Raw genomic sequence first — 26,804 nt, forward strand, 5'->3', positions numbered from 1 at the left:
TGTCCCTGCCACCCCCTTTATCTTCATTAAATCTGAAGATAACACACCTCTGCTCACCATGAGTTAAATCAAATCCACACTGCTGCTTACCATGTATTATAGTAGACAGACAGACAGAAGTCGACATTTCGGGTATAACCCTTCTTAAGGTGTGGGTGTAGGGGGGGCTGCAGATCAAGGGGGTGTCAGGGGCAGGATGGTGAACAGGGGATAGGTGAAGACAGGTAGAGGGTGCGACCTGGTTGGTCAATGGGAGGGATGGGTCTGATGGGTGGCAGGGAGGAATGGAAGGGAGCGGGAGGGTGAGGGACTGGGAAAGGAGTCGGGTGATGGGAAGGGAGGTTATTTGAAATTGGAGAACTCAGTGTTGAGTCCTGCAGACTGTAGGCTGCCCAGGCTGAAGATGAGGTGTTGTTCCTCCAATTTGCAGTTTGATTTGTTGTGGCAATGGAGGAAACCATCCCCCGACTCCTTTCCCAGCCTCTCCCCCTCCCTTCCACTGCTCCCTGCCACCAACCGGTTTCATTCCTCCTATTGACCAACCAGGTCATACCTTCTACCTATCTTCACCTATCCCCACCACCACCCTGCCCCCCTTTTATCTGCAGCTCCCCCTACACCCACCCCCAGGCCTGAAGAAGGGTTACCCTTGAAATATCAACTTTACCAACTCCTGATGTGTTTGCTGTGTTTCCAACCTCCTGCCTGTTTACTTTGGATTTCAGCATCTGCAGTTTTCTTTGTTCCCCAGCATGTATTATAGGCATGCGAGCTCACTACACCATATGAACTGCTGCTCATGATAAAGGTTGCATGATCTAGTCTGATAGAGGAAAACTACTTCCTGGTCTAACTAGAAGAATCTCTTATAATTGATATGATAAAGCTTATCGCATATTAGCAACTGGTTGCAGGTTGCATTAGATGTTAATACTGAAACTTTGAGGAGGATCAAATGTTATATCTCACACTTCCAAGATTCAAAGCTGTCCGTTCCACAAATCTTTATGACATTGTCATAATTAGAATGCTTATGGCATTCCTCAGTCTTAATACTTTCAGACTAATACACAACAGAAAACTCTCATATTATTCAAAGCTTCAATTAGCTGGTAAGGCCTTTTAAAAAAATACATTACTACGTTTGGCACCTGTGCAGCGAGCAGGTGTGGTGGAGATTTTATGCTTGTTTAAAATTGCTTTCCTTGGTAACAGGCAATGGTCTACAGAAAATATGTAACATTGCATGAAACCAATTCTTTGATTATATAATCGCTGATCAAAACTAAACTTTCAATATGATACAGTGTAAAGGCAGAAGGAGTAGCAATGAACATTTGCATTCAGAAAGACCTGGGTGCCCTTGTAAATGAATCACAGAAGGTTAACATGCAAGTTACAGGGAGGTAACTGCTATGCCAGTTTTTATTACAAAGGGATTGGTGTATAGGAGTGAAGAATACTTACTACAATTATGCAAGGCATTGAGGAGGCCTCATGAAGGAAATACTATGTGTATTTTTTCACTCTCCTTACCTAACAGGGAACATATGTGCTTGGGAGAGAGTACAACAAAAGTTCATCAGGGATGAAGAGAGTTTGAATAAGGGGAGATTGTCTGGACTCAGTCTATTTAGTTTGGAGTTTGAAGCTTTGAAGAATTAGATAGAATTGGATTGGATGAGAAGGTCGGGGATATCTGGAAGATGGGGTCATAAACCTAGAAGGCAAAGGTATAAAGCTACTTAGGACTGCAATGATTCTGAATCATTGGAATTTTCAAACCCAGAGAGATCAACATAAAGGTCATTAGACATTTGAATACTAAGGGAATTAAGAAATTTGGAGGTTGCATAGGAAGGTAGTGTTGGTATAAAAGATCTGACATGGTCTTATTGAGTGATGAAGCAGGTTCAAAAAAGCCAATGAGCTGCTTCTATCTCCCATATTCTTATAGTGAACTTTTAACGGCTGTGTTTTTGGTAAGCATTGTCAGCATCATAGAAAATGTAAGAAGCGTCACCACTTCAAAAAGAAAATTTTTCTGATGTACTTTGTAAATCAGGAAATGTGGATCTCTAAATAACTGTATACAGAAGAGTCAAATTCACTCCTTCAACTCATTCACTATTTAAAGGAAGGATCACATGGAACAAATGAAAATCCTGCCATCATGAGAGATCCCTGCTTGATGTTGAGAATTTTGAGCATAAAACCATCTCATAATCGCAGGATAGTTTGGGGCAAAAGAGCTTTCCAGCCATATATTGTCCTTCAAATAACAAGAACTTGCATTTATATAGCATCCTTAACATAGCAAAGCATCCAAAGGAGCAGGGAAAGAACATTCTCAATGTTCTTAGTGTGGAGGCAAGTCTACTATGGAGGTGGAAGCTGGCAATGTTGGTATTGCAGTGAATATGTAATTGAAAATTCATCTCGAGGTCATGGACAATACAGAAGTTGCAAATAGTCTGTTAACCACATTAAATCTGGCATCTAGGCTTGATAATGACATAGTTGGCAATGCAATTCAAGGCTATGCAAGTAGAGAGATCTTAAAGCATTGAAGTGCCAGAGAAGTCACAGAGATTGAGGGGAGAGGTTGTGAAGGATTTTAAAAGCAAGGAAGCAAATTTTAATGTTGATGTGTTGTTGAACTGGAAACCTAGAAGGCAAAGGTATGATGGACAAATTGAACTTGATGCAAGTCAGGATAGATGGGTTCAAAGTGTTGGAGGTTGGCTGCGAACTTTAGAATAAAAACAGAAAATGCTGGAGGAACACAACAGGCCTGGTGGCATCTGTGAAGACAGACTGAATGTTTCAGGTAGAGATCCTTTCATCAGGTGAGTCCTATCAATTATCATAGATGTTGGAATACTCAAGTCTTGAAATAACAAATGCATGGATGAAGATTTCAGTAGCAGATATGCAGAAGCAGGGGTGGAGGTGAGGGTACTATGGAGGTGGAAGCTGGCAGTATTGGCATTGCAGTGAATATGTGATTGAAAACTCATCTTCGAATCAAGTACAAAAGTTGCAAACGATCTGGGTTAACTTCAGATATTTGGCAGGAGACGAACTGAACCAAAGCTTAGGGAATAATTAGTTTTCCTAACTGTGGGAACATTCTGCTCATTCAGTTTGACAAACAGTCTAACAAATCAGAGATGGTGGGGGGATTGAGAAGTGTTGGCAAGATAGAGCTGAGAGTCCTCAGCATACTTGTACAGGATATCACTGTGAAAGAAATGCAGATGGGAAATAGGAGAATGCACAAGTTAGATATTTGTGATTTCCCCGAGGTAACATGCAGGAACAGAAAGAGGAGCCAATGTAGTGAGTGAGGGCGGTGCCATCAAACTGGAAGACATAGCCAAGGTACTGGAGGGGAATGCTGCAGTCAACAAAGGTTGGAGACTGTTGATAAGGGATAAAGGGGAATAGTTTACCACAGTTGGAGTCATATAGTGTTACTTGTGACATTGTTAAGGGTTACTTCAATACCATGACAGCATATGACTCAACATGGAGCTCAGGAAAAGACGGGCACAGAATTGGAAGTTGACAGCATGGTCAACAGCTTTAGAGAGGCAAGAGTTGTTAGCAAAGTACAAAATCTAAACTACAAAATAGTAGCTTTACAATTGTTCCATTACAACAACTAGTCTTAACACCACTCATTCTTTTCATATGATACGCAGTAACTGTCATGAGATGTCAAAATTTGTGTGATTTATATCCATCAGATAGTCTGTCTAAATTTCTAAATGAGTCTTGACTTAAATATGCAAACTGCAGATGACCTTTAACTAGAGACTTGGGGAAATCTACTCCTCAAATGACCAATAAATGCTGAACTGTGTGATTGTGAGATTGGAGAGTGCTATATGTGATTACACACCTGGGCCCGTATTTTCACTCCAGCGTTGGGTTGCAAGAGAAAAAATACCATCCAGGCCTCTTCAGGAGAAGTTAGCCTAAAAGGTAGGATGTTCAGTCTGAGATGGAGACTCGAGTTGCTGCCGCCACATACAAAATGGAAGCTACCACAGGGGCTGACCAGTTCTGAGGTGGGCTGTTTAAAGGACCCACCTTGTTTTTGGAATTTCAGACCATTTCTGCTAAATATTAGGACCTCACCCTTCACACCCCTCACTTCTTATGCCTTCCAAAGCAAAACATGCACCTCGACTCATCCCATGGCACCTTATACCTTGAAGAAGAAGCAAAGAGCTTTATACCATCCATGACAAAGCAGCTTACAATTAGATAATATCCAGGCATGGGCTGACATGTGGCAATTAACATTCACACCATGCAAATGCCAGGCAATGGTCATCTACAATAAAAGACAATCTAACCATTGCCCCTTGACATTCGATGGCATTACTATCACTGTATCTCCCAACTATCAACCTACAGGCGGGTTCCATTGACTAGAAACCGAACTGAACTCACTATTATGAATACAATGGCTACAAGAGGCTAAGAATACTGCAGCGAGTAACTCACCTTTTGAATCCCCAATACTTATCCATCATCTTAAAGGCACACATCAGGAGTGTGATGGAATACTCTTCACTTGCCTGGATGGTTGCAGCTCCAGTAACACTCAAGAAGCTTGATACTATACAGGCCAAAGCAGCTTGCTTGATTGGCACCTAATCCATAAACATCTATATCCCCCCATCACTGACGCTCAGTAACAACAATGTGTACTATCGACAATATGCACTGCAGAAATTCATTGAACCACTCTGTCATCCATCTTGATGTTGAGATCATCTTGTTCCATTTTTTATGTTTTTCAAAGTGGAGTGGTGAGAACCTCTCTAGGCATTGGCAAGATTCCAATTGATGGGGATTAATGCTTGTTGAATGCCTTGTTAATGTCACAAATCACCTGATTAATATTCAGATTCCCATCTGGCCAAATGTGCCAAACAGAGTGATCTCATTTCCTTGCACCGAAGAATCTTCATGTTCCTGTGCCCAAACTGTAGCGCGATCAATGAGGAATAGATAAATGTGCTCTTCCTCTGCAGACATGGACATCCAACACCTACTAACTCATCAGAAGCATCCCCCTACTCCAATTGTTCACACAGTGCACTCTGGAAACACTAACTTGCAATGCAGGGTGCACCCAATAATTAATGTCGAAATGCTGCAGCTTGGATAATTTGCACACAGAGATAGGCTCACAGACTGGGCCAGGCTATATCTCAGCGATGTTTCCTTGCTTGCTTAGTGTTTGCTCATATAGCACCCAGCACCATGCTCACAGAATCCATTCCTCACCTTGGCTTGATGTGCCACTTAGCGCAGTCACGCAACCAAGCAGCTTGCCTTGCTGGGCAGCAGTCCTCACTCAACGGGGAGTACATCTTGTTGTGTGTTATATCAACCTCATACCATGCACCATGGGGGCAAACACACTGTGTGCAGCAAGTAAACAGTCATGTCTCACTGAAGTCTAGAGAGGCATCCAGTAATCATGGGTTCCCGAAACAATAAATCAAGCAAAGCCTCTTAATACCAATCAAGAGGATAGTCTACTGTCAGGCATCCAGTCAGGGTGGTCTCGGTCAATGGGTCTGCACTTCTGCAGTCTACAAGTCAGTCATGGTCAGTCCATGAGTTCTATAGCGGCAGATTCTGGGGTGGTGGTAGTGGTAGTTGGGGAGAGATGGTTGATGCAGGGGGAAGTGAGGAGGAGTGGAGAGGTTGGGAGTTGGTTGGATAGAGCTTAGGAGATCTCAGCAGCTTAATCTTTGGGACTGGGGTATGCAGGCTCTGAACAAGGGTACTGTAGAATTGTGGAGGGAGACAGCAGAATGTGCACAGGGACGTACTATAAAGAATCGCTGGGAAGGCTGCAATGCAGGATGGAGATGTTATCCATAGCCAGGAGTACTCTGGCTTGCAGATGATGGGACAGCGAATGTGGTCACCTCATTTGCTAAAGTCTGGGTGGGAAGGGTTGGCAGGAGCAGGTTTATGTAGATAGATTGGTCAAGGACTGGGAGAAATGTCAATCCAATGGGATTGAAGTGATGGGCTTCTTGGAAGGGGTGTACCTGCAAAGTCACTGGAGACCCATGGTGCTGGAAATTGAAAGCACAAAATGAGGAAGGAAATAGTTGCGAGCACTCTCGGACTGGTTGGGGTAAGTGTCTCGACCTGTGTGGGAATCGTAGTGAACATCCATCATAGAGTTTTTAAAGAGGAAGAACGTTGGTTACAGGCCTATGTAACAGGTTTCCAATTGCCTGGCCATTCTACAACACTGACCATCTTTGCATGTTATTGCACACCCACTGCTTAAAAACTCTTTGACAGCTAGGCCTTTGTGCACAGAGGAAGCCAAAGACTGAGAATGTCGAATGAAGAGAGACATGGGTGTGAGCAGGATTCAACGCTATGTACATGCATGTTCCCCCAGCCTCCAATGTCTCAGTAGCCTCTTAGCATACATCTCCATCCAATAAGCCTCGTGTGTGGCCATGAGCTGGTGTCAGCTGGTGTGAAAATGTGTTTTGCCCTTAAACAGGGACACTTGCAAACACATACAACATCAAGAATATTTCTGCAAAGATTAGTATTAACTAACAAACCTTCTTCGACCATGTCACCAAAACGCCCTCAGTTGTATTTTTTATAATTTCTCCCTCCCATTGTGTCTCAGTATATTTCCTGGTTCCATGGCTGGGGTTGGAGGGATACTGCATTTTGTGGAGCCCATTGGCCCTGGCGCCCCATGGGGTTCTTGCATCTGGACATGCCAGACATGCTTCTTACCAGATGCACTTTTTTTGATGAGTAGTTTCAAGAGCTGAAAGGGACCAGGCAGATTGGAGATGGAGGACATGGCCACTTCTGCAGTGTCCAGAGTGGAGACTGCTCGGGAGGCTCTGTGCAATTCCACTTCCAGCTGGGTGCTTCCTGACACTGCCTTATCTCCTTGTGAGAAAAGGAGCACCTGGATTAGGGTCAAGGTACCCCGTCCCCCTGTCAGAAGCCAATCTTCAGTACTGAGGACTAATGGCTGGGTCTGTGAAGCCCAGGCACCAGTGTCTCTTCAGCAGCCAACCTCCCTGAGGATGCTGGGCCTGTCGCTGAATGCCAGCCACTTGCCTGTGTATGGGGGAAGGGAGACAGTCATAGGACTCACTGCACTGATGCATCTCCAGAGCAATGAACACCAACGTGTCATTTCTGCTTGTCTGCTGCTGCTCTCTGTGTATTTGCATAAAGTCCCTGATTATTGATGCTACAGCCTCATCTCATGCCTGGTCTTAAGCAGGCACCTGGTCAAAAGCACTGCTCCATGTGCCAGCAGTTTAGGATGTTTCTTTCTCAGCCAACTGAGGAGCTGTCACAGTGAGGATCTCATCAGACTGTGGTCTGACACTCTGTCTGTTACAGTTCCCATTTGGGCTGGTGGTGGGAGTACAGGAGGCAATCTTGCCAATGACTCCTCAAACATCTTGGTTGTTTTCATTCTTAGAGGTCCAGGAAGGTGCTTCTCAAGAGCTTGGAACATTGGAACTTGCAAGATGAAAGAGAAAGAAGGCATCTAGTCAGTGGTTAGAAGTGGTATGCAATGACTGAGATAGGCATCAGGGTTAAGGGGAGAGTGGCAGTGTCATGCAGAGTGATATGTACTCAGTTAGCAGGATGTGTATGTCTCAGCATCTCCGGTAGAGCAGTCTCTGCCATTTTCTACGAGAGCCGATTCTGTTCTTGTAGGTGTGATGGAACAGAAGTCGGATATTTCCCACCTATAAGGGCTTGTCCTGCTTTGCAATGGGCTGTCTTTTCCTGTAATGGAAGTAAGGTTGTGGGGGTGATGGGAGTGCAGGGGTTGGAGAGATCCAGTGGAAGTGTGTGAGCTGACAATGGGTGGAACTGGTGTTGTATGTTGAACAAAGGTAGAGTCAGCACCGATGGCATGCAGGGTTAGTGGGAGGCTGAGGGGGAAAGCAGATGAGGGAAGTTGTTTCAGGGCATAGTGGGATTGGAAGAGCATGAGCAGCATGAGCAAGTTGGGCCGAAGGGCCTGTTTGCATGCTGACACCTCTATGATTCTATGACCCTTGCAGAGAGCTGAGTGCAGTGACAGAGATAGAAGACAAATGCAAGAGCAGTTAATAAAGCATACAGTGTCCTTGGCTTTATTAATCAGGGCACAATGTACAAGAGCAAGGACTTGATGTTCATTTTGTTAGACTTCGGCTAGTGTATGGTGTATCTGCCACATTGTAAGAAAGATGTGAATGTATTTAAAAGAGTGCAGATATGGTTTACAAGAATGGTTCCAGGAATGAGAAACTTCAGTGATGAGGACGGATTGATGAAGTTGGGACTGTTTCCCTTGGAGACAAGGAGGCTGGGAAGAGATTTGATTGAGGTTTCAAAATCACGAGCAGGCTGGATACAGCAGTTAAGGAGAAGCTGTTCCCACTTGTTAAAGGAACAAGAACAAAAGAACATTGATTTAAAATAGAGTACAGAAGCAGCAAGAGTGATATAAGGATGTTTTTTCACTCTATGAGTAATTAGGGTATGGAAGTAATTAGGGTATGGAATTCACTGCCTAGAAGTATATTGAAGGTAGGTTCAATTGTGGCATTCAAGAGGGCGTCAGATAATTATTTAGATAAAAATAATGTGCAAGGGTGTGGGGAAAAGGCAGTAAATTGGCAAGAGGTAATGATGCTCGTTTGAAGAGTTGGTGTAGCCACAATGGGCTAAATAGCTTCTTTCTGCACTGAAACAATTCTGTGAAAGAGTGTGAGGTAGTAGAGAGAAGAGTGTAATACTTTGTGTGATGGAGTAAGAAGCTTAGTGACCATCCTTCTGCATTGCTGAAGCTTCCTCTGTATCCTGGAGATAGTACTTACCCTGGCGGTGACCTCAGACCAAACTGGCAGAGTCTGGTAGCTCATCCTCTTCTGGCAATGCTCCAGGAAGAGATTACCTTTTTGCTGCACCTCCCCTTTGACTAGAGCTTCCAGGTCCCTGTCAGAGAATTGCAGTGGCATCTTGCCCTTTTCTTGATATCCTGTGCAGGGTAGCTGCACAATGGCTGTACACACCATTGTCCAGAGCTGCTTTTTAAAGATGGCACAAGTGCAAGAAATGCTAGTGTTTCAGTGGATTCCCACTGAGTAGCAAATTGTTCCAAAAACAGAAACAATGGTGACATGGAATGGAAACGAGATATGGGAGATACCAAAGGGGCAGGGTAAGTAAGAAACCCCATTGAATCTGTTTTTCCATGCAATATGATCACAACCAACCCTTCACACCAAAATCATATTCCCCCTCTAGTTCAATGACATCACCACTATGCCACCATCTCCCCATAATCCGTGATAGAATGGCCATGTAGAGATTCTGGATAATGTAAACCTAAACAATACACCAGAATTGCTCATCCATGTTTGGCAGTTCATCTATTTTTAGTTAATGCAGCTTAAACTGAAAAATCTTCTGGGACAAGTTCAATTTGTGATCAAGCCCAGGTATCTTTCTGTGTTACAGAGTATTACTATAAAATATAATTCAGTGTTGAATGGAGTTATTGACATCCTTCCACTTTTATAGATCTGCAATCAAAAATACTTGACACATTAATAGTGAGCCAACTCAATAAGATTCAGATATCTGGATATATTGAAGATTACAATTTCAGAAACCAAAAGAATGTACTCCAGCAATTGAAAAAACGTACAATTGGCAAATACAAATGGCAGCAGCATGTGGTGGGGGGAGGGAGGGCGAGACATTGTAAATGTTTATTTAACCACAGAAGAGATTGTGTGGCTTAGGTTCTTGGCTTCAGTTACCTCCCCTTATCCACAGATATGGAGTTTTCCATAATTCATTTTCAGTTCCATGCTACATAATGCGTAGGTCAGACAGAATGTCTACAAGTTGTTCTCAACCAACTTCGTGGATCCAAAACAAAATTAAAAATTGAGCTAAGCAGTTTGAGAATAAAGGGAAAGTTTTTTTTAGCAACAACTCTTTGATAGTTTCATAGTACACGATTTGGCTTCAAGAAACATTACAGTTCCAATTGCTGTTATGAGGTTTATAAGCTTGTTTACGCTTTAGAGATGTGTCTTTAAGCTAAATGAAAAGGTTCATGTGACTTCTTCTGAAGTCTCCCTGACAAATCTAGTTGGCTTGATTGTTAGAGATTAAAGGGGTCTAACAAAGAACCTTCCAACATAGGAACAGACCCTTCGGCCCTCCAAGCCTGCGCCGATCCAGATCCTCTATCTCAACCTGTTGTCTATTTTCCAAAGATCTGTATTGCTCTGCTCCCTGCCCATTCATGTATCTGTTTAGATATACCTTAAATGACGCTATCGTGACGCCTGTACCACCCCCGCTGGCAACGCATTCCAGGCATCCTCCACCCTCTGCGTAAAGAACCTTCCACGCATATTTCCCTTAAACTTTTCCCCTCTCACCTTGAAGTCGTGACCCCTACTAATTGAGACCCCAATCTGGGAAAAGCTTTTTGCTATCCACCCTGTCCAAACCTCTCATGATTTTGTAGAGTAACGTGGTTTGACAGTTAAGAAAATGCAAGGTATTTACATTTGGAGACAGTGCAGCAGCTAACAGTGAGTCTCCAATGAGAATATCATGTTGAAAATAGTTGTACTTTAAACTGCCTATTACTTCCAAGAGAGTAAATGAGAATGTAAGTCTCCAGGATAACTGACCAGCACCTCTACCTGGATATAAAATGCATTTGGTTTCTGTTGGCACGGCAATGAGCTTTAAGATTGGAAAGGTAGAGTAGAAGTTCATGAGATGTTGGGTTATCAGTTTTCCTAAATTATCACAGAATATCACAGACAAGTTAATTTGCCAAGATCAAGGAGAGAGGGGGAGAGAGAGAAAGAGCAGCAAGAGGCTGGAAGTTTCTATTGTTTCCCCTATTCTGGAATGCGGATGAAAGCTTTTGCTTGGATTAGAAAGACCAAATTCAAAGTGTGTCAAAATGACGATGGAAAGTTTGCCTGGCTTTAGTGAGAGGGCGAATTCCCCAAGAAAATTTGCACCATGAAATACATTTCTGGTGTTAAAAGTCTCCAAGCTGTAAGGTAAAAATATGGAGAGTAAACACTTGGGAACATAGGATCATTTTTGATTGAATCTGGGAGGATGAATGTGTCCTCAAAAGAATATATAATATAAATCTAATCATTTTTCTTGTGTTGCATTAAATGTTCTGTTTTGTGGTTGAAGTTAATATAGCCTACAAAAACTAGCCTGAATACTCCAATGACTACATGATAATTGAAGTAGTGTAGACAGAAATTGTGAGTTGGGACCAAATGGACTCCCAGTTACAGCAGAGTCCATGGGAATTGACTGGAAAATTGATGACTTCACTGAAAACTTTCCCACCTCTGGAACCCTTGAAGAAATCCCTAAATCCATGAGAATTTAGAGGGTTCCACTTCTGATAATTTACTAGTTACCTAGGAAATGTTACACAATTAAAAGCTTAGTTAAAATCCCATGCAACTATGATGTTGAGCCCCAACTTGTCACACGCCCCTTCAACTGCACCTCTCCTAGCCGCTTATACCTCCTGGACCCAAGACAACTAATTGAGTCCTGCTCCATACCAACTGGCTCATCCCCAACTGAAATATCTTATCGATTTTCAGGGAAGGCTTCTCTCCAGGAGGATCTTTTGCCACATCTTACCGAACTTGCCTCATTTTTACCACACTTCTATGGCATCATCCAATTCTAGCCCAGTGTTACCACTTGCTGTACCTGGAATGGCTTTCCACTGCCAGGATGTCGCTGAATGGTCTGGCTTCTCTGGCATTTGTGCTAACTTTAAAGGCCATTGGGTACCTGGACTAACATTGTAAGTCCAGATCTGACCCAGATAGTTCCTGACATTTGCCCCAGGCATGGCAGACCAGTGAAAAGTGACATTTCACTTTGTGGACAAGGACCTAGTGGATGAGACGATGTAGAGTCAGATGTCATCTTCTCCTGGACCAGCAGAGGGTGCCACAACACCAGACCTAGGTCAGTGTAGTTTCAGCCATCTGGAGGGAGGCAGGTGAAGGTCAATGTCCTTCTCCCACTCCACCAGTATAAGTGCCAGTTTCTTCTGACATTCACTCTAGTTCTGCTACTGCACACACCCCCCACCAAGGCTCATATACTGCCACTCTTACGAGGGCCTACAATATCTCTGACCCACCTCAACTCTCAACTCTTTGCAGGTCCTCTGTGCTGCTTGGGAAACCTCCCCGCCTGCACCAAAAGTGACAGTAATGCCATCCACTTCATCTCCCTAAATAGAGTCATAGAGGTATACAGCATGGAAACAGACCCTTCAGTCCAACCCGTCCATGCCGACCAGATATCCCAACCTAATCTAGTCCCACCTTCCAGCACCTGGTCCATATCCCTCCAAACCCTTCCTATTCATATACCCATCCAAATGCCTCTTAAATGTTGCAATTGTACCAGCCTCCACCACTTCCTTGTCTCGTTCCAGGAGAAAAACTGACCCCAAATGGGAAGAAAAACTCAAGATAGCTACTGGGTTGTCTCATTTTTGAGTCCTCATCCTTTCTGAGAGGATCCTAACTCTCATCTTGACTTGAGTGAGGGCTGCTGACAACCATGACAAGTAATGATTGGTGTGGGAGAAATAGACTCTAATTCGTGAGGCACTGGCAGCAGTTCTGGTGAAAGAGAGAATGAGATGGGTTTCATTTGAACAATGCTGGAACCAGTTTCTGGGGCTGTAGATAGGGCTGTAAACTAAATAGTGGGATGAAGATTCAATTGAAGGCAACTTCAGAAAAATCAAAAAGAATCAAGAGAGATGTGCAGTGTAGTAAAGAGGTGAACGATAATCAAAGTGCAAAAGTTAGAACCAGAGGGGGTAATAATAGAAAAAAACATAAAGTTTAAGGTTTTTTTGGAACTTATGCAGAATTTGTTGGAAAATGATGAGTTGACTGCAGATACAGAAATAAATTATATGACCTTATAGATGTTCAAGACATGGTTATAAGATGACCGAGGCTGCACACTCAATATTCAGAGGTATTCAACATTCTAGAAGAATAGGCGATAAGGAAAAGGGGATTGGATAGCTTTGTTAATAAAGGAAAGTATTAGTGTGGTGGTGTGTGAATGGGAAGATCTTGTAACAATCTCTATCATGAGGCATAACGTACTTGACAAGGTAATGGGACTACTCTTTGAGAATATGTCACACTGTAGACTTGGATCTGAAATGGAAAGTGTACACACTCTGTTGATGACCTGGATATATAATTCTATGAATGGAGAATGAGACTAGCTGGATAAATCTTATGGGAGCCAGTACAGGCGTGATAGGCTGAATGATCTGCTATACTGTAAAATTCCATGATTCTATGACTAAAGGCAGGACCTAATTGCCTGGTTTTAAAGGAAGTGGCTGCAGAGATAGTGGAGGCATTGGTCAAGATATTCCAAAATTCATTGGATTCTAGGAGGGTCTCTGCTAAAGTGACACCCTTGTTCAAGAGGGAGGGAACAGAAAACAGAAAACTATAGACTTAGCCCAGCATCTGTCATTGGGAAAATGCTAGAGTCCATTTTTAGGGAAGAAATATCAGGGCACTTAGAAAAACTTCACACTATCAAATAGAATCAACATGGTTCTGTGAAAGGGAAATAAGGTTTGTAAAATTTGCTACAATTCTTTAAGGATATAACAAGCAGGTTTAATAAGGGATGTTTACAGTGTATTTGGATTTCCAAAAAGCATTCAATAAGCTGTCACAAAAAAGCTAATTGCACAAGATATGATTTCATGTTATTGGGGGTAATGTATAAGCATTGATTGACGGTTGGGCGGCACGGTGGCACAGTGGTTAGCACTGTTGCCTCACAACGCCAGAGACCTGGGTTCATTTCCCGCCTCGGGCAACTTTCTGTGTGAAGTTTGCACATTCTCCCCGTGTCTGCGTGCTCCGGTTTCCTCCCACAGCCCAAAAATGTGCAGGTTAGGTGAATTGGCCATGCTAAATTGCCTGTAGTGTTAGATGTAGGGGAATGGGTCTGGATGGGTTGCTCTTCGGAGGGTCGGTGTGGACTAGTTGGGCCGAAGGGCCTGTTTCCACACTGTAGGTAATCTAAAAAAAACACATAGGAGACAGTGAATTGGGATGAAGGGATTTTCTTCAGGTTGGAAAGATTTAACAAATGGAGTATCATATCACTCAGTCCTTGGGCTCAATTATTTACTATTTATATCAATGATGTGAAGGAGGAGGTAGAAAGTAATGTATTCAAGTCTTTTAAGGTTACAAAGTAAGTGGGAGGGCATGTAATGGGTCATAAAGAATCTGCAAGGGGCTATAGATAATTGAGTGAATCGGCAAAATCCTGACAGATGGAGTTTCATGTAGGAATGTGTCATGTCAAAGAATTTTGGTCAAAGAATCAAAACACAGGCTATTATTTAAATGAAGAGACAATCCAAAAAAGTGCAGCTCGGAGAGATCTGGATGTTCCAGTGCATGAAAACTGAAATGTAAGCAAACAGGTACAGCAAGTAATTAAGAAACAAATTGAATTCCGGCCCTCCATAGTGGGTGGAGGGATGGTGGCGGGCTGGGTATGGGTTTCAAAACCAGTGAAGTTTTGTTACAACTGTGTTAGGCTGCACCTGGAGAACTTTGTGCAGTTTTGATGTGCATGTTTAAAAAAGAATATATTGACATTGGAGGCTATTCAAAAGAAATTTACTAGGCTGATTGAAGGGGCTAATTTATCAAGCATGGCAAAACAGCTTAGAATCTTTATTCATAAGAGAAGAATGAGGGACAATCTTACTGGAACATACAAGATTCTGAGGGGACTTGAGAGTTACGTGTTGCGAAGATGTTTCCCCTTGGTGGTGCGGGGTGGAATCTTGGCCTAGGGGACATGGTTACAGAATAAGTGAATACTCACTTAAAGCTGAGGACAAAGGAACATCTTCTCCCAGAGGATGGTGAAAGTCTGAAATTCTCTACCCCAGAGATTTGTGGAAATTAGATCACTGAGAAAAAATTAAAGAGGAGGTGAATAGATTTTGTAACTATCAGGGAGTTGACGGTTATAAGGAGCTGGCATGAAAGAAGAATTGAGGCTTAAGGCAGATCGGCCATGATCATGTTAAATGGTCGGACAGGCTTGAGGGTCCAAATGGCCTACTCTGTTCCTATTTTTAAGTCATTATGCTTTATGTAAGCTTCCTGCCTTGGTGTTTGCTGTAAACGGCAAAGCAGTAGGCAGCATTGTGTGCCTGCTGTCCCTATTTAAGGGACAACATGCAAAAGGTAAAGTAAGGTAAGGCAATGCAGAGATGTTGTGATTATTCAGGTCAGCTCAAGCTGAGTGGGTGTTAAGAGAGTGAACAAACAGCTGGAGATGCAGCCAGGTCCGGGCATGAGCTGGGTACATGTTCCTGAGAACATAGTCTCCTTGTTGTAAAATTGAAATACAGAAGAATGCACTACGTGAGTTGGAGATTTTACATCAAGAGGATGGCACATGTTGGATGACAATGTCCATGGAGAATGCCCTGAGATGTTACTGCATGGTGACCAACATTGAGAGTCTTGACAGTGTTCATGGTTTGAGTCCACCATGGTAGATGATGCAATTTGAATTCAATAAAAAAAAGAATTAAAAAAATCTAGCCTAATGTCAACCATTTGAAAACTGTAAATTGTCATAAAGCTCATCTGGATCACTAATGTCCTTTAGGGATTAAGGAAATCTGCTGCTCTTGCCTGGTTTACCCTACAAGTCACACCAGCCCCACAGCAATATGGTTGACTCTTAACTGCTCTATGGGAAATTAGGAATGGGCAATAAATGCTAGCCTCGCCAGTAATGTCCATAAACAAATTTTTTAAAAATTCCCCTCAATAGGCAACTCGCCACTGCCTAGTAAGAATCTCACCTCTCTGACTGGAACTAAATGAAAAGATGCAGCAAGTTATTCCTTAGACTGAAAGAGACCTTTCTGGACTTCTCACATCATTCTGCCACATTTCTCACCATAGCCCATGTTGTTCAGGATTCCACCCACAGTGTTCAGTCAAATGCTTTTAGCCTATTACAATAAATGTTTTCAAATACAAAACCTTGTTATGTCAATGTTTGGCTCTGTAATGTAAGATCAGATTTCTTTTTTAATGTTATTGGTCTCTATGGGGATTGTAACACACTCAATAATTTAGTGACAGTTGTTTGACAGGCTACTTTAAAAGTTAATGTCTTATTTATAACTGAAGGATGCATGCCAACACAGTTATGAAAGCTTTTTTTTCCTTGGGCAGCTTTCTTACAATTAATTGACAAATTTAGTTGGAAGTAGTTCTGTATCACATTGATGATTTTAGTAACACATTCAAATACAGCTCGGCACGATTTGCAGTTTAATTTTCCTGACATTATACAGATGTGATGGATGGATTGTACAGTCGAACTGAAGTCATGATAGATATAAAATGAAAACCTGTAAATCCCTAAGATGCTGCTTTCCCAGCGATGCCATATTTCCCAACTATCTTATTCCAGAGGGAGGTCAATGAGTGAGTCAAGGCAAAAAGGAATTCCACCTTGAATTTCCACATGAAAGGAAGTTGCAATCACTGTTACAAGACATTTACTTCAGGGAGGAAATGTTAGAGGAAGCATTGTATATTACATTTTATTCTTCTGAGGATTTGAAAGCCGCCTGCCAGATTCTACTTCATTAAAGATGGTAAATGATGGATCTCAACATCTGTTTAGCTCCAGACAAAAAAAATATTAAAAGTCTGTTGTTGATCAAGATGGAATAATTGTCTGAATATCTGGAAAAAAATTAGTTCAGCAAATCTTTTTTGAAGTTGAAGGTTTTAGTGATATAGATCACAAGAGCATTATTGTGTTGGGTCCATTCAATACAATTGCTTGAAAATGATATAGGCAATTGGGTGTTATCATTTCCTGGTCACAAAGGTGGTATCATTGGGAATTTAGGAACTTAGGGAACTTAAGAGCTCCAGTTTCACTATGGATGACCATGTTTACTAAAGCAAAGAGGGAATTCCTAAACTAGTTAAATCATTGATTAGACCACACTTTGAATATTAGTGGTCTTTTGACTTTGGGCAATTGTGTGAGTTGGGTGATTATCAGATCAGTCAAAAATTGTTAATGTTATCATTGGAAGTTAAAACTATTCCCAGTTTCAGGTGCTTTGGTTTGGGAAAGAAATCAAGACCTGCGTGTAGAGGAGATTCTGCCATTCCCAAATTACAATCTTTAGTAATGGGGGGAGACTGGTGAGGCTGAGTTCTTTTTTATTTTGAAAGCAAACAAGGGTTAAGAGTAGAATTAATTAGCCTATTCAGAATAATTAATAGTTTTGGTAAAGTTAATAAAGTAAAAATTCTTAATTAGTTAGTGAATTTGTTTTTGTGGCAGGGAGCAATGTCCAGTGGGGTTCTGCAAGGATCTGTATTGAGGCTGTTGCTGGTTTTGGTTTATATAAATGATTTAGGAAGGTTGGTTAGTAAGATCATGGATGATACAAAAATTGGTGGGGTGGCAATTAGTGAAGAGGATAGCCTAAGATCACAAAAGGATATAGATGAGCTGATTTGTGGCAAATGGAATTTAATCTGGCTAAGTGTCAGGTGTTGCACTTGGGCAAGAAGAACAAGGTAAGAGAACATATGACACATGGTAGGATCTAGGAAGCATGGAAGTTTAGCATAGAGTTTAGGAGCAGGGAGGTTGTGCTGGAGCTGTATAAAATGTTGGTTAGGCCACAGCTAGAATATTGTATGCATTTCTAGAATTCACATTATTGGAGGGATGTGGTAGCATTGGAAAGAGTCAAAAGGAGATTTACCAGGCAGCTGCATGGGTTGGAAAGGATAAGTTATGAAAAGATATTAGATAGACTGGCATTGTTTTCCTTGTAGCAGCAGAAACTGAGCGGTACATGACTGAGGTGTACAAAATCATGAGGGACATTGATAAGGTTCATAGGAAGAAATATTTTCCCTTGCTGGAGGAGTTAATGACCAGAAGGCATAGACATAAGCAAGGGGCAGGAAGTTTAAAGGGAATGTGAGGAAACATGTTTTTACTCAGATGCCCTTATCTTTCTAGATGGAAAGGGTTTGAATCTTTGAATTTCTGCAGCGCACCTTTGTAGATAGTAGCAGCAGTGCGTATGAAATATCGGTGCAGAGTGACTGAATACTCATGGATGCAATGCCAATCAAATGAATTGTTTTGTATTGGATGGTATTCAGCTTATTGAGAATTTATTGGAGCTGCACTCAGTGATATGGGTAGAGAATATTCTTTCACAGTTATTACTCCTATTTTGTAGATGGTTGATAGGCATTGGGGAGTTAGGAGATGAGTTACACACTGCAATATTCTCAGCCTCTGATCTGCTCTTGTAGCCATAAAACTAATTCAGTTCAGTTTCTGATCAATGGCAACCCCAAGGATGTTGATGATGGGGAACTTAGTGATGGTGTCACTATTAAAACTCAAGGCGAATTATTAGATTGTCTTTGTGAGATGGTTATTGCATGGCATTTGTGTGGTGTGAGTCTTGCTTGTTACTTGAACATCTCCACTTCTGACCTTATGATGGAAGGGAGGTGCTCATTTTACTGGTACAGGCTCAGTGGGATGAATGGCCTTTTTCCATGATGTGGATTTGTATGACTCTGTGACAAGTCTCAGACCAACCTTAAGGAAAAGAACAGATAGGTTAGGAGACATTCATTTCTGGAAGACACGATGAAGCATTTGATACGGTACTGCATAAAATAGGAGCACATGGTACTGAGGATGGTATATATATATATATCATGAATAGAAGATTGGCGAACTAATAGAAGGCTATAAGAATTATCTCAACTGATAGAATTGGATAAGGGGAGCATTTTCAAGTTGGCAACCTAGGTAGAGCCCACAGAATCATTGCACAGCCCACACTTATTTATGATATATACTAATAAGCTGGATGAGGAAAGTGCATGGACTGTTGTCAAATTGCAGATAATGCAATAACAGACAGGAAGGCAAATAGTGAGGATGATAGAGTCTACCAAGGACTATGGATTGGTTAGATGAGTGGGCAAAATCTTGGCTCATGCAGTGTAAAATGGGAAAATATGAAGTGATACACCAGGAAGAGGAAGGAGGAAAGAGCTGAATGTTATTCAAATGGAGAAAGATTTCAGAAGGTCACAGTACTGACGGATTTGAGGGTACTTATGCATAAATCACAAGGAAGCTAACAGTTGGAGTCATAGAGTCATAGAGTCCTTTTGAGATAATGATTACAGTGTACAGTATAGCTATGTAAAATAAAATGTGTGAGACAATTTGACTGCATCAGATCTGAAGAAAAGCAACATATTTATTAATGTATATTCATGCTCATTTAATGCTACAGAAATCAGATGGAAGAAAGATTAACTTGGAGCAGTCATTTGTGGAGCATAGATCTGAACAGTTTTAAGTAATATTTAGTTTTTTTCCTAGTTTCTTCGTTGTGTTATTTTTCACCAGTGTTTCACAGCTTTCTAATAATATTTACAAATATTTCACGATATTTAAAGTTATATTTCTCATTTTCTTCCAATATAACAGGATTATCATCAAATGGTTAAGTGTGCATAATAATAAAAAAACCCACTCACTATTTTGTTCTGTCCACAAACACACAGTTTAAATTTTTATCATTGCCCCATTTGTTTAGGCATTATTGAGACAAACCAAAAGTGTTTCTGCTTTCCTTAAAAATAATACCTTCTGAATATACTCCAATTTAAAAGGTGCCCTTTTAAATATTTAGCAACAGCAGATTCAGATGTTTGGCATTTGAGCATTTAATATGATGTCATTATGCCCAAGAGACCCAGACATGTGCAAAAGAACAGTGCGAGGGAGCAGCCACATGTCAGAAGCCAATTTATTGAAAGGTTGAACATTTAACAGCAACACAGATCAAATATCCAACTACAGGGAATTCCTCTTCACAGCCAACTCATTAACCTGTTAAAACTTGGCTCAGTGGTAGCACTTTGTCTCTCAGTTAGATTGGGATTAAATTTAAAACAGAATTAAAGTAGATTTCTATCCAGATATGTAGATTAGTTTTGATGGAATGCTACATTGTCAGATGTGTTTTCTTTTGGATGAAGTATTGAATGAAGGCCCTAATTCTGTTCTGTTGAATATAAAATATGTTTGGAGATTTTTTTAAATAAAGCAGGTGGTGTTTCTTAGTGTCCCGATTCATAAGCCTCCCTAACACAGCAAAACAGTTTAACTTTATCTTCTTCAAACTGCTTTTTGTGCAATGTTGTGTAGGAGTTGACGGCCACATTTTCAATGATAACAGCACTGACTACATTTTGGAAAATAGCTCATTGGGTTTTAAGAATCCAGATTTTATGAGGATTTCTTACGTGTCTATGAGGAAGAGTAGGATAGTAAAAGGAAAAAGTGAAAGGAAACATACTTTCTGTTTTCCTATTTCAACATTATGTTACTCTGATTAACATGTAAAAATGTAGAGAATGATGTTTCAACCTTTTTGTTACAACATTTGTGTTGTAATATATACAGTTTTGTGTGGGAATATTTCTGTGTTTGTTCCAACAAAATATGGCATTACATCAGCTTTAAATATTTATTTTATTAACATGATGTTTTTGCCACCTGTTCCTGTGAGAACACTCCACCCATGGGCTGACTGACTCCCAGCAATCAGTAACAGAATCAACATGGAGTTACAGTTGAACTGATGAATCAACCTAAAATGTGAGCTTTGTTTCTCTCCATAGATGCTTCCAGAACAGCCAAACCTTTCCAATAATTTGTGCTTTTATTGCAGATTTCCAACATCCATTGCACAGCAATTTGTTGTAGAAAAAAACCAGAAGAATATATTCACTGTTGTAATGTTGTAAACATGAGCCAATTGTGCACAGCAAGATCCCGTAATCCCCAACATGATAATAAGCAGTTAATCTGATTTTTTTTACCTAATTCAGTACATTCGGTTCTGCTATAACACATGTTTCTTCAATGTGAATTAGCTTTAAGATGATTGAAGAATTTAGACTGTTGTTTGTTGAATGCAAACTTTCCTTACCTATATTGGCTATAACGTGATTCCTGCCTCTATTAGTTTAAATGGCGCAGCTATTGTGCAATACGGGTAAAGCAAGATCACACAAGAATGGAACTATTGTGTTATACCAGAACCAACTGTACTTTTTAAAGTTATGTAGTGATTTGATAATGTAAATTTGAGATATAAATGTTGGCCATGACTTAGAAATAATGCCCTGATCTATGAAATAATGCCATGAAGGTTTTTTTAGATGCAGCTGAGAGAGCAGATAGGATCATCATTTAACATCAGCAAAATAACAATAGCGCTACACTCCCTCGGTATCACCCAAATCCTGTTCAATCCAAGGTGAAAGTGCTACCAACTGAATTGGTTTGATATTTTTAGAAAAGCTACATTTGTTTTACTAGTGTTCTTTGAATACTATTGCAGGACAGTGCTGTTGGAATTGTATCTGTTAATAAATGTACCTTCAAACCAATTTTACATACTTAAACAATGGCTAAATCAGTATGAAATGAGATCGTGGTGATATTTTTTGGAAATAGTATCATTGAAAATGAAAAGAGTAAGATTCAAGAACTGAAAATTTTGAAATATAAACTTTAGAATATTCGAAATACTGAGCAGGGCAGGCAGCCTCTGTGAAAAGGAACAGTTAACTAATTCTGATGACAGGTATTCAATGTGAAATGATTCTTTGTAATTCTTCTGAAAACTTTTGTCTGATTCCCTGAATAGAGACTTGAAGATTACCCAAAATGAGGTAAAGAGAGTCATATTTCAAACTGGTGCTATCAAAGAACCATTATAAGCATTTAACTAGGAGTTGTGGAAGATGAAGTACCAAAGGTACAGAACAGCCTCAGATCTGTTTAAAGCAGTAATAATTGAAGGTTAGAATTTTCCTTTCTGCAATGGCCCCAGTGTCAAACAGATCCTTAACAAGCAGCTATAGAAATCAGAGAGAGACACTTTGATACATTTGAATGAATTGGCTTTGAGGAAGAGGAAGTTTTCATGAGCTTGGAAGTGGATAAAGGAGGGATGCCAGAGGACTAGAGGACAATTAATAAGGTAACATTATTTGAGAAGGGTGGCAGGGATAAACGAGGAAACTACATGCCAGTGAGTCTAACATGAGTGGAAGGGAAACTATTGGAAGCAAAATTCTGAGGGGCAGAATTAATCTGCACTTGGAAGGGCAAGGACTAATCCAGAGTAGTAATTATGGCTTTGTAATGCAGAGATCATATCTAATAAACTGGGTTTAATTTTTTGAGGACAGGAGTATAGATGTAGATAGTCTATATTGGCTTCAGAAAGGCTTTTGACCAGGTACCACATGGTACAAAGGTTAAGAAGCTAAGCTTTTTGGCAGATAGGACCATAGAATTGGTTTAGTGACAAGAAGAAGACGGTGATGGTCAAAGGATGCTTTTATGACCTGAAGCCTATGTCCAGTGCCACATCACAGGGTTTGGTGCTGGGGCCCTTGCAATTTATGTGCATTAATGGTTTAGACATGAATGTAAGAAATACAAGCTGTAAATTCACAGATAACATGAAAATTTATGGTATGGTAAATAGCAAGTAGAAAAGCCTTAGATTACGAGATGATATAGATGGATGAGTCAGTTGGGCTGAACAGTGGCAAATGGAATTTAATCCTGAAAGTTTGAGGTGATGCATTTTTGGATGACTAAGAGGCATGGGAATACATGATGTATGGCAGGAGCGTAGGAAGTTCAGAGGGTCAAAGGAACCTTGTTATGCATGTTCCTTGAAGGTAGCAGGTCAAGTAGATAAGGTGATTACGAGGGCAAACAAGATATTTGCTCTTATTAGTCCAGTTCTTGAATACAACAGCAAGGAGGTTATGATGGGCTGTTGGTATCAATAGTTAAAGACACAGCTAGAATAATGTACGCAGTTCTGGCTGCCACGCAACAGAAGGATATGACTGCACTAGAGGGGGTGCAGAAGAAATTCACCAAGATGCTGCTTGGGATGGAATGATTCAGCTCTGAAGAAAGACTAGGTAAGTTGGGATTGTTTTCCTTGGAGCAGAGAAGGCTGAGTGGGGAACTGATTGAGAAGTACAAAGTTCTGAGGGGAATAGACAAGGGAAACTTTTCCCTTTAGTGGGAGAGATTAATAAGTAGTTTTAAGGTAAAGAGACAGAGGTTTAGAAGGCATTTGAGGCAAAATCTTTTCACTCAGAGAATTGTGGATATCTGGAACTCACTGTCTAAAAGAGTGGTAGAGGCAAGAACTCTCAAGACATTTTACAACAACTTTACAAGAGTATTGGAAAATGAATGATGATTTATTGTCACTTGTACTCTACAATGAACAACATCCGTCAGGTACAGTGAAAAGCTTCAACTGTGGCCACAATCCCGCACCATTCAAATACTTCAAGAATATAAAGACAAAGCCGAATGAAAGTCGTCTTCACTCTACCACCTCCACCATGAGAGCTGAGCCCTGAGCCAGCTGACCAACAACACCCTTGTCACCATTTTGCCGGATCCCCAAATTTCAGAGTCACCACTCTTTAGGTGCCATCTCTTCATTGCTGGGCCCACCCTTCTGGTGGGGCACTGATAGTGGGTCCTTTGCTTGACCCACACTTGCCCTGCAACCAGTGCCTCGCCGACAACCAGGAGACCCCAGCTCCAGCCCTATCACAGCCAGAAACTGTCGCCACCACAATGCAGAGGACCAGGAGTGCTCACTTTCGGCTTACCCTAACCAGATGTCCCTGCCACCACTTCAGCTGCAGCCTCACAATGCCTGGAATCCCCACTCCAGATGCACCACAGCCACGGGTCCTGGGCTTCAATGCGAGCACAGGCCACCATCTCGCCAAGAGTCCTGCGCTGTATGTTCTGCGCCACAACGTCACTCCCCGCTCTGTCACTGACATCAAGAATACAATGAAAAAGAAAAGGAAACAAGACCACAAGGGTAAGGAAAGAGGGAGGAAGTGACCACCTTGGGCAGATGGGCCCAGGAGCCCAAACATTGCCAATCTTATCAGCACCGCCATCTTAGATTGATGAAGATTAGATTAGGTGGATATCTGATGATTGGTAGGAACATCATGTGATGAAAGTCCTCTTTCTGTCATGTAGACAAAATTATGACTCTATGACACATATCACGTCAGTCATAAAATGAATAAATGTGATATGCAAATAACAAAATATCAATTGCCATAAGAACAGAGTGTTAGACTTAACAATATATCACCTAAGGAATGGAAGTGTTGTGCCAAGTGTTTCAATTAATGCTCAGGACAAATGTTCAGGATGTACTAGAATGAAGGAAAATGAATTACAGATTAGGGAGAAAATAGTATGGAATGGAGTCATGTTCCACCAGGACCATAGCATTTCTCTCTATTAAAAAGAGGCAACTAATTATGTTTAGTTTGAGGAAGCATGTGGTAAGGTAAGCAGGCAGGACTCCGTGAAATATTATAATCGATACAAGGATTGAACTTGTATTTTTTTGCACCACACACTAATTATCCAATCAACTGAGCTAACTAATACCACGCAAGGTGCCTAACAAATTGTTAGTTTTTATCTAGTTATTCCAATGTTACAAACTCTGCAGGACATTTGGGCAATAACTGAATATAATCAATTCAAACAAGTGGGCATCTGCTACATATTGCGGCTTAAATTAGAATTTTGTAGAAGTAGAATCTTCACTTCTGGAAATTACAATAATTTTTCACATTGCTTTTATAAACCTGGAATTGAAAATGGATGTAATTATTGACCACTTGTAATAAAACATGTAGTCTCTTTACCTCTATATGCTTTCTCCATTGTAGGTTGGAATGAGATCCCGGAGCAGTGGAGAATCGCCATCTCATGGGCGTGTGTCCAGGGACAACAACCATGAAGGTGAGGAAAGCACTTCTGTAGGCAGTAAAAAGAAGAAGAAGACTCATCGCCAACATGATGGAGAAAAGTTAATGGGGGTATCAGGTCCTGCAAAGAAACAGCAGAAATCAACTGAAGAAAATGAGCAACAAAAGAAGTTACTGGAGCTCTCGAAAGATGATCTCCTGCGTCTGCTCAGCATAATGGAAGGGGAAATTGAGGTGAGATTTAAGTAGCAATGTCTTTAACATTTACAAATTTATTTTGTAGGCTACATACTGCTATCTAATTATGAACCAGAAGATTGGAACAGATAGTGACATCAGGTTGAGTTGCTAATCTTAATATTACGCATAGAATAAATTCAGAGAGAACATTGCCAGCTGAACATTACCACACACTTTCTAACAGCCATTTAGAATCAGTGTGAGCAGAAACCTGGAAGCTCCCTTGGATGCAATGAGTGTTATGGGTTGGAAGTCTAGAAGAGCAGAGGAAGGAAATGATTGAGAAAGAAAGGAAAGGACAGACTTGGCCTAAAAAACAAACTGTAAGCAATTCAAAGTCCCATAAAAATATATGAGACACATAATTCTGTACATAAAGTAAGTCTTGGCCAGAAGAACAGACGACAGTCAGCAATCCATTTACAGACTCACAGTTACAAAAGTGGTTTTATTGCAACACAATATGAATGAGATTGATTACAAATGCACTCAGAAAATGTTGGCAAATTCTTAATGAAAATATTAAAGACAACAATTTTCCATCAACTGTAGGATTTAGGATCCAAGGAAATCAAACAACAGTCCAAGAATTCTCTTGTTAGTACAAACCCTTATAGATATAGACATAGAATCCTTACAGTGTGGAAACAGGCCCTTCGGCCCAACGAGTCCACACCGACCCTCTGAAGAGTAACTCACTCAGACCCATTCCCCCGAGTTTATACTTACCCCCAACTAATGCACATAACCTATACGTCCCTGAACACTATGGGAAATTTAGCATGGCCAATTCACCTAACCTGCACATCGTTGGATTGTGGGAGGAAGCCCACACAGACACGGGGAGAATATGCAAATTCCACACAGTCACCCGAGGCTGGGATTGAACCTCGTCCCTGACTCTGTGAGGCAGCAGTGCTAACCACTGAGCAACCATGCTTCCCCAATGGTAAAGAAGAAACCTGCAGTTATGTAGCAACATATATATCCTCAGGTCATGCAAAATGTTAGACAGTGAATTAATTATTTTTGAGGTGTGGTCTTTGATTCCTGTGGACACGTGTGACAGTTTGTACATAGTCAGGTTCCATTGCCACCACAGTGATAAATTACTACTTTGCCATTGATTAAGAGATATTCATTGTCCGAACTCCAGGAAAAGACTTGGCTCAGCTTCAAATACCACCATGGGGTCTTTTATATTTGACTGAATTAGCAGACAGCAACTCAGTTTTACAGCTCAAAAAATAGGGCAGCATAACTAGTAGTACACTAACAACGGCAAGGAAACTGACCCTTCGGTCCATACCAATCAGATATCCCAACCCATTCTAGTCCCACCTGCCAGCACCTGGTCCATATCCCTCAAAGGAGAAAGTGAGGTCTGCAGATGCTGGAGATCAAAGTTGAAACTTTATTGCTGGAACAGCCCAGCAGGTCAGGCAGCATCCA

The 26,804-nt window shown here is 41.1% G+C and overlaps 1 protein-coding gene across 2 annotated transcripts in view; it reads left to right on the forward strand.

Moving 5' to 3' along the window:
- LOC122552954 (filamin-A-interacting protein 1-like) overlaps positions 1 to 26,804 on the forward strand; it is a 250,336-nt gene that overhangs the window by 34,626 nt on the left and 188,906 nt on the right. For both annotated transcript variants that reach the window (XM_043696264.1, XM_043696265.1), the window contains exon 2: positions 25,074 to 25,346. In XM_043696264.1, coding sequence (XP_043552199.1) covers positions 25,080 to 25,346 — 267 coding nt within the window. In that variant the 5' untranslated portion in view covers positions 25,074 to 25,079. The remainder of the gene's footprint in view (positions 1 to 25,073; positions 25,347 to 26,804) is intronic.

The sequence above is a fragment of the Chiloscyllium plagiosum genome, chromosome 9 (genome assembly GCF_004010195.1).
Source record: "Chiloscyllium plagiosum isolate BGI_BamShark_2017 chromosome 9, ASM401019v2, whole genome shotgun sequence".
Lineage (NCBI taxonomy): Eukaryota > Metazoa > Chordata > Chondrichthyes > Orectolobiformes > Hemiscylliidae > Chiloscyllium > Chiloscyllium plagiosum.